This window comes from Mesoplodon densirostris, chromosome 2 (assembly GCF_025265405.1).
Source record: "Mesoplodon densirostris isolate mMesDen1 chromosome 2, mMesDen1 primary haplotype, whole genome shotgun sequence".
Classification (NCBI taxonomy): domain Eukaryota; kingdom Metazoa; phylum Chordata; class Mammalia; order Artiodactyla; family Ziphiidae; genus Mesoplodon; species Mesoplodon densirostris.
The window spans coordinates 52,142,864-52,163,018 of record NC_082662.1 but is presented as its reverse complement, the minus strand read 5'-3'; the positions used below and the strand labels follow the sequence as shown (position 1 = coordinate 52,163,018).

General features: G+C 41.0%; 1 protein-coding gene across 7 annotated transcripts in view; it reads right to left on the bottom strand.

Annotated features, from left to right (window-relative positions):
- FGGY (FGGY carbohydrate kinase domain containing) overlaps positions 1–20,155 on the bottom strand; it is a 430,315-nt gene that overhangs the window by 104,174 nt on the left and 305,986 nt on the right. For all 7 annotated transcript variants that reach the window (XM_060089872.1, XM_060089875.1, XM_060089874.1 and 4 more), the window contains 2 exons: positions 19,551–19,612; positions 7,674–7,821 (listed from right to left, as the gene is read on the bottom strand). In XM_060089872.1, the coding sequence (XP_059945855.1) occupies positions 7,674–7,821; positions 19,551–19,612 (210 nt within the window). The remainder of the gene's footprint in view (positions 1–7,673; positions 7,822–19,550; positions 19,613–20,155) is intronic.

Sequence of the window (20,155 nt, the reverse complement as noted above, 5' to 3'; positions counted from 1 at the left end):
TCAGACAGGGGAGCAGGGACTGGGCTGCGGAATGTGGTTCAGTGTGAAACCAGGCATGATGGAACTGTGGGGACTCATGTTTTACAGTCAGTGCATTTCGTGAAGTCCAGAGGTATGAGTTAAGGGAGGCTCATGAGTGTTCATCCTAAAAGTCGGGATTCCTGTTTTCATCTAAGCTCTGCTATTTCTCCGTGTTGTGACCTTGAGCAGGTCACTATTCATTCCTCACTTGACAAGTGAAGACTGAACTAACTGCTTAACCACAGGCAATTATTCAGTGCCTGTCTTTGACCTAAGCACTGTTGAAATTAAAAAAGAAAATAAGCCATAGCCCCTACATCAAAATTTTTTCTAAAAAATTTAAAATATATACTACGTCTTATGACAGCTCTGATTTTATTTTCTTCAGTAAAAATTATGTGTTTGCACTAAAACCTTCAATGCAAGTTTTAATTCTGCTTTTGTATTTTTAGCTGTCTTTATCATTTCCTTTTTCTCCCCTCATTCCATTGCCTTTCCATCTGAACTCATTTTTTTTCCTAATAAGTTTCTGCCCTCTTTCATAGAGATGTGCTTTAAAAAAAAAAAATCCTATTGAATATGCAAAGGAGTTTTAAAATATTTTCTTTTGGTTTCAGTAGTAATTTTTAAGAGGACTTTCCCTTAAGTGTTCAAAATGGTATTTCTTTTTCTTTGTGTGCAACATGTTTTTCCTAATGGACTCACTTTATTATCTTTTAAATTCATTTTAACTAGAACGCTATACATATTCAGTGTTTCCCAGCATACAGTACACAATTTACTCTCAGCCCCACTAACTGTAACTTGGATTTGCCTCTTTAGATCTATAGCTAGCTGCCAATTCCCAGAGTTCAGCAGTTTTTATTTTGTGTACCTCTGTTGCCCTGAGGTGGATCACCACTGCCCTGCTTTCTAATCCTAGAACAGATGGTAGACATGCAAAACTACACCCCTCTTTCAAATTCACAGGGTTTCCCTATCTCTGCCCCTTTAACAGAGTTTGATTCAGGGTCCTTAGAACTGCAGTGCATCACCATTCATTCTAAATCAGACTTGCAGCCCAGTTGTCTACTTGGGTTGGCAGTTTTCTAATGGATTGAAGTGAAAGGGAAGATAAGGTCCGGGTTGCGGAGGAGTTCTGGGAAATTAAACTCACTGGCTGCTTCCAAAAAGCAAAACAAAACAGAACAAAAAACCTTAACCATCAGCAGCAGAGTAGAGGGATGACTGCTCTGTTTTTAGGCTTAAAGGGACCTTGCATTTTTAAGCTAGGGACCGGAAAGTGGAGAGGTCCCAACTTTTGCAAGGCTGGTGGTTTATTTTGTTTTCATGTCAGATATTATGATTATCAAACAAGTTACATTTAGTCTTTTAGATTCTGGAAGGTCTTCCCAGATTCTCTCTGAGATTGTCAATTCTAGTTCTCCTAGTTGAAAGTCATCTTAATTGTTAAAGTCAGAATGAGTTTATGCTTTTTTTTCTTTATCTTCACAGGTATTTTCAAGTGAAGCAGAGAAAGGCTGCATCAGGGTTTGCTGCCCAAATGTCACCTAAAAAAAAAATTCAAAATCAAATATTTACTGAGCACCTCCTTTGGCTTGTATAGATGTCTGCATTATAGGGATCATACATTATGTACATACACACATACGCACACTCTCACACATGTACAATATTATTTCCCCCATTTTCATGTGAACTTGGAACAGGTACAGTTTCTTTTTTTCTTTGTATTCCCTCAGCTTGGCATAGGCCTGCACACAGTAGGTGACCAATCAGCATTTTCTGAATGGATGAATGTCTAACAAGGGTGAGAGAACAGAGCCAACAGAGGAGAGAGAAAAGAACTGGGAGAGTGTGATGCTGCTGAAGCAGAAGGAGAACAGGGAGTGGCCAGTCATTCTCCGAGAAGGTCTTTTTTTAATTACCTAGATAAAATGTTAAATGCAATCTATCACTGGTTAGACAATGATATAAAAAAATCGTGAACATTCACACGCCATGCTCTCCTCCCTCTAGAACACTGCACATACTATGATTCCCTTGGTCCCAGACCCTGTTCCCTGTTTCACACACTGTCAATGTCACCTCCTATCTGAAGCCTCCTATCTGAGTGCTGAGACCATGTTAGGCTATCATCTTCCACACGTCTAAGGAGCGCTGGACAGTGAGTGGCACCTGGAGTTTGACCCTGTATCCCCATTGCTTGTTTATATATTCTGCCTGCCTCTCCTCCCTGACCCCACCAAAACACTAATGTTCCTGAAAGCTGGAGTTGTGTCCAGTTACTTATATCCCCCACCAACTACAACAGGGCCTGTATTTGTTAAAATAATTAGTTAATTCATTGATGAACAAAGGCACTCATAATTATAATAAAATGGAAACTTCTTATCTTCATTTACCTGGACATTATGACTGGTTTTAAATACTGATCATAGGGATAGTAAGAGTCAGTAGCAATCTAATTCATTTAGAATTAGCAAATTGTTCACATGTATATTTTTTCTAAACCAACAGATGACCTCTTATTATCTCCATGTTGACTATCAATTATCAATAAGTACATATTAAGCACTTAGTATGTGCTCAGAGAAATATTTCAGGAGCCCAAAGGAAAAATCATATATGGTTCTTGCCCTACTGGGATTTTCTTGACATTCTAGATGTTACGTATTTTTTAAACTTAACATTTTATCAAGCACCTCCCTCCCTCGAAATATGCTCCATGAATGTAAGGATTATACTTTAGGAGTACTTGCTACAAAGTAAGCACCAAATATACATTTTGTGAATGAGTGTTGGAAAAAGTAGTCACATTGTAGGTTCTGGCAAAAGGGTAACAATGATAAATAGATTCAGGGTGATTATTTTGATGTTATCCAAAATTGGACTGAGGGAAAGAGATTTCAACATAGATGCAAAAATCCTCAACAAAATACTAGCAAACCAAATCCAACAATACACTGAAAGGACAATACGCCATGATCAAGTGGGATTTATCCCAGAGATGCAAGGAGTTTTTCAATGTCCACAAATCAGTCAGTGTGATATACCACATCAACAAAATGAAGAATAAAAACCATATGAGCATCTCAATAGATGCAAAAAAACCTTTCATCAAAATTCAATACCAAGTTAGGATAAAAACTCTCCAGAAAATGGGCATAGAAGGAACCTACCTCAACATAATAAAGACTATATATGACAAACCCACAGCTAACATCATACTCAACAGTGAAAAGCTGAAGGCATTTCCTCTAAGATCAGGAACAAGACAAGGATGTGCACTCTCCCCACTTTTATTCAACATAGTTTTGGAAGTCCTAACCATGGCAATCAGAGAAGAAAAAGAAATAAAAGGAATCAACACTGAAAAAAAAGAATTAAAACAGTTACTGTCTGAAGATGACATGATACTATACATAGAAAATCCTAAAGAGGCTATGATAAAACTACTTAGAGCTCATCAGTGAATTTGGCAAAGTTGCAGGATACAAACTTAATACACAAAAATCTGTTGCATTTTTATACACCAACAATGAAACATCAGAAAGAGAAATTAAGGAAACAATCCCATTTATCATCACATCAAAAAGAATAAAATACTTAGGAATAAACCTACCTAAGGAGGCAAAAGACCTGTACTCTGAAAACTATGAGATGCTGATGAAAGAAATCGAAGATGACATAAACAGATGGAAAGATATACCATGTTCTTGGATTGGAAGAATCAGTATTCTCCAAATGACGATACTACCCAAGGCACTCTACATATTTAATGCAATCCCTATCAAATTACCAATGGCAGTTTTCAGAGAACTAGAACAAAAAAAATTTAAATGTGTATAGAAACATAAAAGACTCTGAATAACCAAAAGAATCTTGAGAAAGAAGAACAGAGCTGGAGGAATCAGGCTATACTACAAAGCTACAGTCACCAAAACAGTGTGGTACTGACACAAAAACAGAAATATAGATCAATGGAACAGGATAGATAGAAAGCCCAGAAATAAACTCACATACCTGTGGTCAATTAATCTATGAGAAAGGAGGCAAGAATATACAATGGAGAAAAGACAGCCTCTTCAATAAGTGGTGCTGGGGAATCTGGATAGTTTCATGTAAAAGAATGAAATTAGAACACTCCTTAACACCATAGACAAAAATAAACTCAAAATGGATTAAAGACCTAAATGTAATGCCAGACACTGTAAAACTCTTAGCGGAAAACTTAGGCAGAACACCCTTTGACATAAATCACAGCAATATCTTTCTGGATCCACCTCCTACAGTAATGAAAATAAAAACAAAAATAAATAAATGGGACCTAATTAAACTTAAAAGCTTTTGCACAGCAAAGGAAGCTATAAACAAGACAAAAAGACAACCTATGGAATGGGAGAAAGTATTTGCAAACAAGGCAACCTTCAAGGGATTAATTTCCAAAATATACAAACAACTCATGCAGCTCAATATCAAAAAAACAAACAACACAATCAAAAAGTGGGCAGAACATCTAAATAGACATTTCTCCAAAGAAGACATACAGATGTGCAAAAAGCATGTGAAAAGATGCACAACATTGCTAATTATTAGAGAAATGCAAATTGAAACTGCAGTTAGATATCACCACATACCAGTCAGAATGGCCTTCATCAAAAAGTCTACAAACAATAAATGCTGGAGAGGGTGTGGAGAAAAGGGAACCCTCCTACACTTTTGGTGGGAATGTAAATTGATACAGCCACTATGGAGAACAGTATGGAGGTTCCTTAAAAAACTAAAAATAGAACTACCATATGATATATATGGTATATACCTGGAGAAAACCATAATTAGAAAAGATACACGCATGACAATGTTCATTGCAGCACTATTTACAATAGTCAGGACATGGAAGCAACCTAAACGTCCATCAACAGATGAATGGACAAAGAAGATGTGTTATATATATACGATGGAATATTACTCAGCCATAAAAAAGAATGAAATAACGCCATTTGCAGCAACATGGATGGACCTAGAGATTATCACACTATGTGAAGTAAGTCGAAAGGAGAAAGACAAATATCATACGATATCACTTATATGTGGAATCTACAAAAATGATACAAATGAACTTATTTACAAAACAAACAGACTCACAGACTTGGAAAACAAACATGGTTACCAAAGGGGAAAGGTGCGGGGGAGGCAAGATAGGAGGTTGGGATTAACACATACACATTACTATATATAAAATAATCAGCAAGGACCTACTGTACAGCACAGGGAACTCTACTCAATATTCTGTAATAACCTAAATGGGAAAAGAATCTGAAAAAGAATAGATATATGTATATGTATAACTGAATCACTTTGTTGTACACCTGAAACTAACACAGCATTGTAAATCAACTATACTCCAATATAAAATAAAAATGTTTTAAAAAGAGAGATTTTGGGGAAAATTTTTAGCCCAGAATTTCCTTCCTTCTATCTTATCTAGGTCATTTTCTCCTTCCAGTGTTGTGAGGTAAATTCATCGGATGACAGCTATTCAAATGTAAGGCTAACCCAAGGGCAGTTATTAAGGGAAATCACTGCTAAGAAACATCAGGTGATGGATGAGGTATGTTTATAAAACAATAGAACTTTTAAAAAGATAAATATACCAGGATTTTTAATACCATTGGGCAAATGTCCCTGTGCAAGAAGTCTCCTTTGGTGATTACATACTTATTCATACTTATTCTAATGAGACAGACACTCTTAAAAGCACTCCATTGCTTCCTCTGGCATTCTAGTCTGTGTTTGGGCTACCTTTATTGGAATCCTAATGACGGTAATTCTTAAGTTTCTGGATGTCAGGGTCAGTTTTAACACAGACAAAAGCCACTGGGAAGCCATGGCACCTGCCATGCTGGATGATGAAGCTGGTACAGCAGGTGTTGGCAAGGAAAGGACCTCAAAGGAAGGACTCGAGATCCAAGCCCTGGACTTCAGAGCTGCAATCATTTTACGATACAACCCAGCTTTGTTTGGGGGTCATTTTATGAACTGGTCATGCTTCTTCACTTCTTTAACATTTTAAGTGTCTCCTATATTTGGCTTTAGATATTTGTCTCTAATTAAGACATGGATTTTTGTACTCATTCAAAATCTGTGCTTCCCCTAACCTCTGTTTGTACCCAGAAAGCCAGTTTCCTGAAAGTATGGCTTTCTAGTTATAGACTGTGGCCACGTGGCCCTCTCCAGACATTCCTCTTCTGCTTCCATGGGCCAAACAGGAGGCCAAGACCATTATTTGTTGTGTGGGCACACTTCATGGACTCCGAACAGACATCACTTTCGCTATGTCCAATTTCTTTTCTTTCCACCATGACTTGCTTCTATTAGCAGAAGTTGCTTATGTCAAGTAGGTAATGAAAATAAAGATTGGGTCTTTCTGTTGGCCTCATAAAAATATTTAAAATATTCTCAATAGAATTAATCACAAAGCCAAAGCCTGTTAAGTTTTGAAGTTCCTCAAGCCAGCAGGCCTGCTCCACTGTCACGCACTGCATAAACCTTGCACTGCTCACGGCCTCCATCCTAAACCTCCGCCTTGATGCACCTCACACTCTGCTCTCCACTTCTTGACACCTGAATTCTGAATTCATGGCCTCTTTTCTTGTTTGTGGTCTCTCCTGGCCTCTTGGAACTGTAGCTTAGCTCTTTTCCCCTAGCTTTCACATGCTTCGTCCATCCTCAAACACAATTCTCTGTGTCTAAGCTATTCTTAGGCAACCGATTTCACTTGGCCATCAAGATGTTACCTCTTGGGCCTCCCTGGTGGCGCAAGTGGTTGGGAGTCCGCCTGCCGATGCAGGGGATACGGGTTCGTGCCCCGGTCTGGGAGGATCCCATATGCCGCGGAGCGGCTGGGCCCGTGAGCCATGGCCGCTGAGCCTGCGCGTCCGGAGCCTGTGCTCCGCGACGGGGGAGGCCGCAACAGTGAGAGGCCTGCATACCGCAAAAAAAAAAAAAAAAAAAGATGTTACCTCTTAGCTTAGGTGATTGTGAGCTCTTCCACCAAGGTCATCCTGGCCCCTCCGGCCCCAAATATCTGCACTAGAAGTGACTCTGAAGGTCACTAAGAGCTGAATTTCACCACCAACATAAGTTATTAATTTTATTTTACTTCTACCAAAGTTTATCTGAAACCCTAATAATGTTGGCATGCATTCTGAGCAGCCCTGACTCAGGGCCTAGGCAGATGGGTGGCTGCAGTAAGCTAGACCATAGGTGGTAACATTTACCACTTATTCACCCGGCAGCCTGGAGATGGAGAACACGACTCATCAAACTGATGTAAATACAAAGATTACATAGGCAGAGGCTCGTGACTTCCAGCCGCTCCGTGGGACGAAGAGGCAGCAGTAGCTACATGTAAGAAATCCTGCTTTGAACGCTCTCAAGGGTGGCTCAGAAACAATGAGAACTTCCAGCAGATCATCCTGAGGAGTGGCAAGAACCTTCACAACAGCAATGCATCTGTAAGAAGCCAGTAGGCTGTTGGCCGGCTTTGTTTCTTTTTCCTCTTTTGCCTTCTCCTCACTTTGCTTCTTTCAAACTCTGTAGCCCTTTGGCCCACCTTCACCTTCGTGCAAGGACTGACTGTTACTTACCATGCCCTTTAGTGTCAGATCTGCTAAGGGAGACCGGTTGCCATGGAAATCTGGCCAAACATGTAAATCAACAGTGAGGAAACCCACGGGCTGAGCCTTCTTAATCAGATCCAGGTGACTGTTCAAATATGCATATATACTCTGGCATCTGGAAGAGAAGTGGATTTTGTTTTTTAAAGGGTGGGTGGGTAGGGTCAGGGAGCAAATTGCTCTGTAGAAAGAAATCATTTGTACTCCCATATCAAATCCAGAAAGTAAGCAGGGTCCCAAAAGCTTCAGCAAAAAACCCACCCCCAACCCACAGAAATCAGCAAACCACACTCTCAAATCACGCTGTACTCTCATCAAGGATTGGAGGCCTGTCCTGGTGGAAGGTGGAAAGGTTTGGACTCAGAAGACCAGATCCAAGAATGGCTTTACTCCATTGTAGGTGTGTAACCACTACTGTGAGAAAGTTATTCAAACTTTCTGAACCACTCTCTTTGCATCTGTAAAAACAACCATCATAATCCCTGCCCAACTGACCTCATAGGGTTTTGTAAAGATCAAAGGAGACTATGTAGATGAAGATACAGGATTTTGCAAAATGTACAGTACTGGACATATGTAAAGGATTTTTAAAAATCAGTATTCCTAATTATAATAATAATATGATGGTGAATGGAGATGGTTCCCCAACTCAGGATAGGAGTTTGCTAAGGGCAGTCATATGATGGAGTGAATGCAGTTAGGATCAGGAGTTAGGAGGCCTGATTTCCAACCCAAACCTACCAAATGACATTGCACTAGTTCTTTCTCTTTTTAAGCCTTCGTTTCTTCACGTGTAGAATGAGGGAGTCAGATGACCTTTCTCATTCTCTCAGTCTATTTACCTGAGAGGGAGACAGAGATGATGGGCTTGGGAGTCAAGGCAGTCCTGCATTCAGATGCTGGTTCTACCTGTCCTAGCTGGGTAACATGGGCCAGTGACTTAACCTCCCTGAACTTCAGTTTTCCCATACATATAATGGGTGTAAAATACCTCACTGGGTGAAATCTCACTGCATGACACAAAAGTTCATTACCCTTCCCCTCTTTAAAGGTGCTTCCTTCTCTTGAACTGACAATTCTAGAAGAAAGTGGGTTGGCATCCCATGCCACTTCCCACTGGTGTCCTTGGAACCACACCCTTAAACATGGCTTGAATAATGGTGGAAAAAAAGTATAGGAGATCAATGACCAAGGGAGGTTGATATCTAAGATACACAAGATAATATTTATTATTTACATTTAAAATGTTTTAGGAGTGCAGCTCAGCGATTTCTAGTTCTAGTTTTGTGACACTGTGAGTGTCCCTCTGGATCCCATGAAATTCCTAAAAGTTTTCTAAACTAAGTGTAAAGAAAGAAACAAACAAGTAGTGGTTTTTAAACACCTATTAAATAAAAACTTTATGTGGAACTCCAAGATAGAAAATATAGAAAAACAAAACTGTTCTATGTAAGTGCGTGTGTGTGTGTAAGTGTGAGAATGTGTGTGTGCACGCATGTGTAAGTGTGAGAAGTGTGCTGGGCGGAGGCGAGGGCAGTCCACCCTATCAGGCACTCTCCTTGCTTCTTGCCCTGACTCCTCATTCCTGTCTGTAAAAGTCTTCGGCCCTACATCATATTAGAAGATGAAGATCTTCTTGGGAAAAGGCTCACTAACCAGAGAGTAACATCAACTGCTGCTTCTTGTTCCTCGGGCCTTCAAACATAGCCCAGTGAGCCGAGTACCACTAACACCCCTTTACACAGGGGATGAGTAAGGCGTGTAGACATGTGACCGAGTCCAAAGTTAAACACTCTCTGTGATTCTGAAGCCATGTGTTTTCTGTATCCCCAGCCAGCAATTATGTGTCAAAGCCCTACATTCAAACTCTGTTTTAGGATGATTCTATGATAGTGTTAAGAAAGGATCCTCTGAGGTCTCCATGGAAGGTAGGGCCAGAACCACATATCTGGGGAGAATACGATCACACTCTGGTTTTCTATCTCCCAGCTCTCTCTGCTCCTGGTCCAACACAATCACATGGCCAACGATGGCCACAAGAACACCCTTTCCAGCCAGAAGTCAAGAGTCTGCACTAATTCTAGCAACACTGAACTTCAGAAGAGCATCATTGCACTTAGAGTAAAGGGATTAAAAAAAAAAAGAAGCACATGTCTATAAATCTTTTGTCTCTCAAGGAATCTCAGAGCAGGGCATTTGGTTTCAGACATCTGGGTCAATAAGAACCTATCGGCCTAATTACTATTGATTTGTCATTGTCTCATTTACTGCGGGTCTTTGCAAACAGTGAGATTCATTTAGCCTCTACATATACGGTCACTCGTGCACTAATGAGATCCCTGGGGGACGGGGCATATGCTTACCCCTTTGACTCCTAACCTCCTCGCAGCTGTATGTTTATTCTTTGAATGCAGCCATTCTTCTGCACGTTTTTTCAATTATCCCTTACCATGTGCGCTATCTGAGTATATCATTCAAAATGAAATGCACTTGGAAAACATTAAAATAACAAATGCACATCATTATTCACATAATTTTAACCTTGCATGGTGCCTTTTTTGGTTTTGACTTTGTTTCAGTTTGTATGTTTTATCAATTCTTTCTCAAATGGCGGTCTGCCCTCTTCCAGCTCGGGAATCACATATTAACTGTTCCTAGTGATAGGTCTCCCTCTTTTTCATGAACTCCATACTCATTTATCCTCTCTTAGAGAGAGAAATCCTTGCTTTCCTAGTCCTGTTGTGTATGAAGAAGAAGATACAGTTTCAAGAATCACAAAGCGACTTCACTGTATACCAGGTGGCTGACCAGGTACACTAAACCTCTCCAAGCCTAGTTTACTTTTTTGCTATCAGGGTTAATACTTTTACCTTATAGGCTGCTATGAAGATTAAATATGGAGTCCTGAGTACTATAAAGTGATAGCTGATCAATAAATAGTTCCTTCTTGTTTTTCATCACAGGAAATTCACTTCTAGAGTCAGGGAAGATTTTTTTCAGACTTTATGGCTCATAATCTTCAATGCATACCGCACCCCTGGAATCTCTACTTTCCTTCTCCATAAACCATTTAATTCTTTGGATTCACAGGATGCCCAAAAGTACAGTGACTGTACTTTCAAACCCCAAATCAGAACACATGGTCTAACAGAAGAATTTGTGCCTTTTCTAGGAGTAAGAGAAAGTCTTGGAAAAGAAGCTTCCACACTATCTCCAGTTCCTCCTTGACCCACTGCAATAGGTATTCTGCCCGCCCCATTCTACTGAGACTGGCTCCACCATGAGGAGAAATCCCCGCTTTGTTGCTGTCTCCAATGGACCATTATTTGCCTTTATTTTACTTGAACTGTCTTTTGCATTTTGTACCACTTGTCCACTTCTTACTAATTTGTTTTCCTCCCCTTGTTTCCAGGTGATGATACTCTTTTGGTTTTCTAGCTGGTTCTCTTCCTCTCTTTGTCCCTTAAGTATACGAAGACTCCCAGAGACCTGTCCTTGGCCCTCTTCTCATTCTTTCTACACCCTTGGATGATCCCATCTTCCTTTCAGGGCTCCAGTTAACTAGCTATTGCTGAAGACTTCCAAATATATGCGCTTATCTCCTGCTCATTTCTCTATGATGAGTACCATGTCAAATATCCAAGCACCCATCAAATGCTTCCTCCTGGATGCCCAAACGGACCTCAATTTAAAAATGTCTAGGGGCTTCCCTGGTGGCGCAGTGGTTGAGAGTCCGCCTGCCGATGCAGGGGACACGGGTTCGTGCCCCGGTCTGGGAAGATCCCACATGCCACGGAGTGGCTGGGCCTGTGGGCCACGGTCACTGAGCCTGCGTGTCCGGAGCCTGTGCTCTGCAACGGGAAAGGCCACAACAGTGAGAGGCCCGCGTACCACACACACACACACACACACACACACACAAAATGTCTAATATGACACACATCATCTTTTCTGATATACTCACTCTTCTTTCTATGCTCCTCGGTTTGACCAAAGGCAATCTCATTTAAGTGGTTGCTCAAGCAACCATTTTGGGGGCAGAGTCAGAGTGGGTATCATTTTTGATTCCTCTCCTTCCCTCAGTTTCCAAATTTAATTTTGGACCAGGTTCTGTCAGTTTCTTATTTTAAATATTCCTCTAACCAGCATGCTTTTCTCCCTCATAACTGCTACTACTTTATGCAGGCCCTCTTCAAATGTGTGGATTAGCGGACTGGCCCTCTAACTTACCTCCTGTCTTGAAACCGTTCCCTCTCCAACTAGGTTTTCTGCACTGCTTCCTGGGTGGTTCATCTAAAATGCAACTCTGATGATGACTCCATACCTATCTAAAACCTTCAGGGATTCCTCCCCATTATCCTCAAGATAAAGTATAAGCTTCCTTGTTTGGCATAATGTTCTTCATTATCTAGTTCTCCCTACATTGTACCAGGTTACAGACATGCCTTCCACTCTTCATCCCTCCTCACCCCGTACACATCATGCTCTCGTGACACTAAACTACTTCTAATTTTTCAAAATATGCAGGTCTTAACCTCTGAATGTTTGCCTATCCTTCTCCCTCTTGCCTAGAATTCTCTTATCTTCTTTACCTGCCTATGGCAATCACTGTTCTAGACTCATCTTTTTATTTTTAATTGAAGTATAGTTGATTTACAATGTTGTGTTAGTTCCCAATATACAGCAAAGTGATTCAGATATATATATATATATACACACACAGTAGGACCTTATTGTTTATCTATTTATATCTAGTAGTTTGTATCTGCTAATCCCAAACTCCTTATTTATCCCTCCGACCCCCCTTTCTCCTTTAGTAACCTTTCCCCTTTGGTAACCTTTGGTGTTCTTCCCTTCTGCTCTTCACATGGTTAGCTCATTTATATCCTTCAGATCTTAACGGTGCTTCCATCAGCTAAGGCTTCCCTGACCACCTCATCTAAATGGGGTTTCCCTGATATTCTATCATCGTACTCTGTTAGTTTCTTTCATATCATGTTTGGTCACCATAGACTTATTTATGGGTTCATTTACTTGTTAACTGCCTATGGCCTCCTCTGGACTTTAAGCTTCATGAAGGCAGACCATCACCAGTATACATTCAGAATCTAGCAGAGCACTTGGCACACAGAACCACCCAAGAGTAGCCATCAAATGAATGAATGGCCCTTCCTCCACTGTATGATAATTGCCTCTTAATTTTATCTGTATCCATTGCTGGAATCTGAATTCCTTTTGGGAAAGAGTCACATCTTATGCATCCCACCAGGTGCTCAACACAGTTACTGAAGTGTAGAATGTATGAATATTGATCCCGCATGGACTATTAGAGGTTATTTTTACCTCTCCCTCTCATTGTAGTACAGCTGCCAACAGAGTAGATCTCTGGAGTCATATGGACACAACCTTCCAGGCGTACTGGCATATCCCACAGAAGGGGGCAGAGAAAAGGAATAAGCATCTTGTGACACCCCACCCTGCACTTCCACCCATGTGCCAGGCACTATGCTGGGCTACAGTGAATCTGCTGAGAGGCAGAAAATGAAGAACTGATTTCCTAAGTCAGCACATCCCTCAGTCTTCTTGAGAGGACCCCAGTGCCCTGAACGCTTTCTTATCCTTGCCTGTAGAACAGAAGCCAAAGAAAGGCATTGTAATATCCAGCTTATGTCTATTTAGAAAAACATTTCTCATCCAAGAGACATCAAGAATTTACCATTTATCCTGGCACACCCTGGGGGATGAAAGGTGTTAATATCATCACCCTGGTTCTATGATTGTCCTAGCTCAGGGGAGTCTAAGTCAATACTTGTGGATAGACTGATGGCCCCAGTTGTCAGACTGAGGGACCAAGGTTGAAGAAGCCATAAAGGCCAAGGGAACAATCTGAGAACACAAGAGTAGAATGCACAGTGAAAACAATGTTTAGAAGTGGAGTCCCTATAATACTCATTTCCTCAACTAGAACTAAATTAGATAATATATATATATATAAAACTATCACTAAGCACAGTGCCAGGCACACTGAAAATTCATAAAAAATGTTCTTGGTCTTTCTCCTTTTCTTGCTCGGGGCGGGGGGCATTTATACACATTTTAATGGGAAGGTTTAGATATACCCTAAGATTTGGCATATGGGGGACCAGTACATTTTTAAAGTGATCCTCAGTGGGATTATAGAAATAACAGAAGCAAAAGAGGTTTGAAGAATAAATCATATCAAGAAAAGTTGATTGTTCTCAAAGGAATAACAAAACACTCCAGGGAGACTGGGATAAAAGAAAGACAGATTGAGAGAGAGGATGGGAATTAGCAGAACCTTGCACCCCTGAGAGACCAGAAATTAACAGAATAACAATGAGAAATGACCACTGCTTGCAGTGACCGCTGAAAAAGGAGCTCAGAACAGGCTGGGCTTCTCTGTCTCCAGTCCTCCTCCTCCAGTAGACCACAAACTTGCTGAGGTCAGGAGTCATGTCTTCCACTGACCCTCCATCCCCACCAGTGGTCTGGTTTATTCTCCACAGAGCAGCCAAAGTAATCCTTTTAAAAGGTAAATCTGACTGTGTCTTCCATCTGCTTAAAAACAAAAATCTTGAATAAAGGGCAGTAGTCTTATAGCTTTCTACAATGACCTGCATGGTTTGACCTTTGGCTAAATTTTACCTCTCATCTGTCCCCCATTCCCTCACACTTTGGTCAGTCACAGTGCCCTTTACAATGTCCACTGAGCTTGCCAAGCTGGCTGCTGCTTCCCGGCCTTGGGACTTGCTGTTCTTTTGGGCTAAAGGGATCTCCTCCATATAACCATGGCTTGATCTCTCTCTTTATTCAGTTCAGAGTCCTGTTAGAGTGCCACCTCATCAAGGATGGCTTCTTCACCTGAAATAGTTCCCATCCGTCACTCCAACACCTCTTGTCGTTCTATGTCTCCTTACTCATCTCTATTTTTCTTTAGAATGCTTACCAATTCCTGGAGTATGTGCGCTCTCTCTCTCTCTCTCTACATACATACAAACATAAACATACACACACGCACATGTAGGTAAATGTGTGTATATGTGCGTGAGCACAATTTCCATGAAAAGAGGGATTTTTTTTTTCTTTGTTCACTGTTATACCATAAGTGCTCATAAGACACTCATCAGACAGTCAGAGGACCTGGATTTTAACCTTGGCTCTGCTGTCAACCTTGAATCCAGCACTTGTGGATTATGCCAACATCTTCCCACCGAACTGTGCCATCACCATAACCTCATTCTGAACCACTAGTAAAGATTCTTTAAGAAAAGTAAGACAATAATGGGCAGTTTAGAAGTAAAGAGCTGAAGTTATAATCAATGGAAGGTGATCTCTGGCTATGGAGTAACATCTCTGGCTATTTGGCCCTACATAGAAAGAGACTCCGGTTGCCATTTACATTCATGGGTACATCTAGTTATTGTTTACTTAATTCATAAGCTCACAGAACTCTTCTCTTCAGGATGAAGCCTAGAAGGATTACAGTAAATCAAGAGTATAAAATACTCAATCTGTTTATCAACCCTTGTTTCTATGGTTTCAAATAGGATTTGCTGATGCTAAGCTCTGAGATAGGGGTGACCTGCATTGCTGTTTGCAGACGGCACTAAGTCACACCACAAGAGGCACACAGTTTTTGATTCCAAGGGATTTGTTATCCCTTCCAAATAACTAACTTCACTTAATAACAACTATTCCTATTTCTAAGATCTGAAGCACAGTGAGTGCTAGTCTTGATATAGTCTATTTATAGATCTGATAAGATAGAGACACATTTTCCTTTGCAAGACAATAAAAAGAAATCGGAAGGGAAGAGAACCAATATTGAATGCCTACTAAGTATATGAACTGGAGATAAAATTTTGAGAGTCATCAAAATATAGAAGGAAATGAAGCCAAGAATGTAGATGGGACCACGGAAAAGACCACAAAGAGAGAAGAGGTCCAAGAATGTAGCTGTGATGAACTTTGTTGTTAGTGATAGAGAAAAGGATCATAGGCCTGAAAAGGAGATTAAGAAATAGTCAGAGATACAGAAGTAAAACTGGGTGAGGGTGACATTCTGGAAAGCCAAGAAAAGAGTGTGTGGGAAGGAGAAGGAGTGATCATTGGTGCCACATGGAGCTGAGAGCTCAAGGAAGGGGACTCGAAGACATCCTGTGGTCGCCGAGGACCTGAACAGTAAACGTTTCAGGGGCCGATGGTGACAGAATCAAACTGGAGTGGGCAAGGGAGGAGTGAGGAAACTGACCACGAGTTCAGGCAATGCTTTGGAGAAACTTAGCTCTAAACAGAGGGGAAAATACAGAGAGGTAGTTGGAAAGCGGGATGAAGTCAGCTGGCATGTGAAGAGACGTGGGATGTAAATCCAGTCTGACTCTAAGATTGAATTCTATAAATTACTGCTTCTGGACCACCCTACGCTGCTGTTTCTCTGGGTTTACATGCTATTCCATAAATCCTCCCTTTCTTCCTATTTTCAATCAAAACTACTCACATGAGGTTCAGCTACAGAAGAAAGTTCTGGACATTTTGAGTATTTCATTGCAAAGTCTAACCTATCCCTTAGATTTGAGTTGAGGTCTAAGATCTTCAGAGACTGGCATTTCCATTGTCTATTTTCATCCTCATAACACCTGGAAAATGAATTAATCAGGGTGGGATTATTGTAATTTTATAGGTGAGGAAACTGAGTCACCAAGACATTGATGGCAGAATTGGTACCAGAAGCCAAGACCTCAGTCCAGTGTTCTTGCTACTCCATGAGAAGGTAGGCAGGTGATGGATGACTGACATCTGCCGCTTAACCCTAGAACAATCCCCTCCAAAAGGTCCGCCTCTTTTATAATCATTAGTAATAGTGGTAGAAGTAGTAGTAGTGGTTGTTGTCATTGTCATTGTACGGTTTACAAAGCCTTTCCAAATACATTGCTTCTGTAAACTCAAAATAAATTCTCAGAGCTATCCATGGCTGGTTCTCTCATGTCTACTATCCCATGTTCTGATAAGGAAACTAAGGTTCAAACAACTATGTATGTGGGAGCTGAGATTTGAATCTAGACCTCTAAACTCTGCATCTGTGCTCTTTCCTTTGGGTTAGAGGTTTTAAAATGCTGGATCCCCTCAAGAATTTGATAAAAGCTATGGCCCCTCTTCCCAGAAACGTACGCACAAGTATATAATCAACAAAACTCTGCACACAATTAAGGGGTTCCCTGGTGATCTGAGGTTAGGCATCCCTCTTCTAGGTTATGTGGTCTCTAAGCCAACTAAAGTGCTAGTTATTGGCTAAGTGGTATGACCCCTGTAGATGGTAATGACATTGTAACTAGAGGCTCCTAGAAGGGAAAGCTCATGAAACTTTTCTCAAACTCCTTGGTGGGGTCAATCCTCCTCTACACCCTGATGACAGTGTTTATATTCTAGTCAGTATGCACTTCATTCTGCTCTGTGCAGGTGTGCCTCCCCATAAGAACAGACGTCCCTTGGTGGAATGGAAATGTCTAAAACGAGTAACTACAACAATTTTTATCACTACCACTACCATTTACTGATTACTTATTATAGCTCAGCAATTGTTGCTATATCCCAGACACTATGTGAATTCATTTAATTTTCTCAACAACCTTATGAGGTGTTTACTGCTATTATTTTCCTGTACAGTGAAGTACTAAGGCACAGTGAGGTTAAGTACATTGCCCAGGGTAACAAGCTACTAAAGGGTGCAGCTGAGACAGGCAATTTGGCTCCAGGATCTAGGATAGTAACCTCCACCTTTGACTATCTCCCTTTTGCCAGGTACTAGCTACATGAATGGGGTTTCTCTGAAAATATTATAAAATACCTTACTTTTGTTAAAAAGCCCAACCACTAAGCATTATTATCATGAAATTCATTCAATAATTATTCTTCAAGCTTCTTATTTCAAAATAATTTCAGATTTACAGAAAAATTGCAAAAATAGTATGCAGACTTCCCCTATACTCACCATCTAAGAAATTAACATAAATACAGTATTATTACTAATCTCCATACTTATTTGAATGTTGACAGTTTTCCCCACTAATGTGCTTTTTTCTGGTCAAGATTTAACCCATGATCATACATTGTTTCTAGATGTAGTAGCATCTTAGTCTCCTCAAATCTGGGACAATTCTCTAGTAATTCCTTAAGCTTCCTAATCTTTGAAGCATATTGGCTAATAATTTTTTTTTTTTTTTTTCTTTTTGCGGTATGCGGGCCTCTCACTGTTGTGGCCTCTCCCGTTGTGGAGCACAGGCTCCGGATGCGCAGGCCCAGCGGCCATGGCTCACGGGCCCAGCCGCTCCGCGGCATATGGGATCCTCCCAGACCGGGGCACGAACCCGTATCCCCTGCATCGGCAGGCGGACTCTTAACCACTGCGCCACCAGGGAGGCCCTGGCTAATAATTTTGTAGAAATTACTTAGGTTAATTCTTTTCTTTCCCAAACCCCCATTAGTATGATCATGTTATTTATTATTAATACAATAGGTTCATTTTTTTCACTGTTTGTATTTCACCCCCACCACACACATCCATCCAGCTATCCATCCATCTATCTATCTATCTATCCTTTATTTATTTTCAGGGGGACATGAAGCATCATCATGATTCTAAGAGTATGAGTTGTATAAACAGGTATATTCAAAGAAGTGTCGCTCCCTCCTACTACCCTGTTCCCATTTCCCCATTATTTCCATCCCATTCCTACCCCACCTCCTATAGGTAACAATCTCATTAGTTTCTTGTTTAACTTCCCTATATTTCTTTTGCATAAATGAGTAGATACACATATATTTTCTTATATCACCTTTTTACATAAAAAAGAATATATTATAAACACTCCTTTATGGACTTCCCTGGTGGTGCAGTGGTTAAGAATCCACCTGCCAACGCAGGGGACATGGATTCGAACCCTGGTGAGGGAAGAACCCATATGCTGAGGAGCAACTAAGCTCGTGTGCCGCAACTACTGAAGCCCACGCACCTAGGGCTCGTGTTCCGCAACAAGAGAAGCCACCACAATGAGAAGCCCACGTACCACAATGAAGAGTAGCCCCCGTTGGGCTTCCCTGGTGGCGCAGTGGTTGAGAGTCCATCTGCGGATGCAGGGGACACGTGTTCGTGTCCCGGTCTGGGAGGATCCCACGTGCCGCGGAGCGGCTGGGCCCGTGAGCCATGGCCGCTGAGCCTACGCATCCGGAGCCTGTGCTCCGCAGCAGGAGAGGCCACAACAGTGAGAGGCCCGCGTACAGCAAAAAAAAAAAAGAGTAGCCCCTGCCCACCACAACTAGAGAAAGCCTGCGTGCATCAACAAAGACCTAACATAGCCAAAAAAATAGTAAATAAATAAATAAATAAATAAATAAATAAAATACTCTGCTTTCTGCACTTAACAATATATTCTAGAAATCACTCCTATCAGTTACTATCCTGTTTCACAGATGAAAAGACAGGCGTTGAATAACTTGCCCAAGGTCACATAGTTATTAGGGAGAAAAACTGGAGTTGAATCCAAGAAACTCTGACTCAAAAAATCCATGCTCTTTCTTTTATGTCAGAGCTTCTCAACCATGATTACTGGCATATTCTTGGAGGATCTCTAGTTTTTTTTGTGAATTCTGTTAGATTGTTTTGAAAATTAATACATGTATGTCCTGGATCATCCAGATGACTATCTTATAACCAAGTACTGCCAGGCATTTTCATTGCTCACCGGATCTGAAAATCATGCAGCTGTCTAAAGTCAGTGCCCCTAATGTGGTCGGGCATGGAAAACTGCAGAGAACAGAGAGAGCTGTTACCTGGCTGTGGCCTTGGCTTGTAGTTCAGGGAAGGCAGCATGGCCCTGCACCATGTGATCTATCTGAAAAACAAGAGAGATGGGTCAATTTTATAGCTTCTCTAGTCTATGTTAAAGCCAGAAGAAGATATATTAAAATGTCTGTTTCTTTCAATTCTTTGTCTACAGAGGATCCAAGAATATTAAAATGCTAACTCAGCAAGAGTGTCTCAGCTCTTTCAGAAATCTAGCTTTGTTTAACCAACTGCTGGCCTCTTGGATTTATAAAACAAAGAAGTTTAAAGAGAAGAACAGCAGGAAAAGAAACTCCCAAGGCTGAACTGGTAGCAGCAGGTAGTATTAGGTCCAAGAATGAGGTTTGACAGAGGCATGAGAAGGAGGTGTAACTCAGGGTAAATGAGGTAGAGGGGGGCCGGCCTGGGTGTTAAAAGCACTGACCTCTGGATGACATCATGTCCCCCTCCGGTTACCCCATGCTGTTACCCCAGGGCAATGTCAGACCTTGAATTATTCTCTGTGTCTTACTAATGGAGAAGTTGAGTGAAAGAGTCTAGGAGGAGGGAGTCCCAGTTTAAAAAACACAAAAAAGAGTTGTCCCAGAGCTGT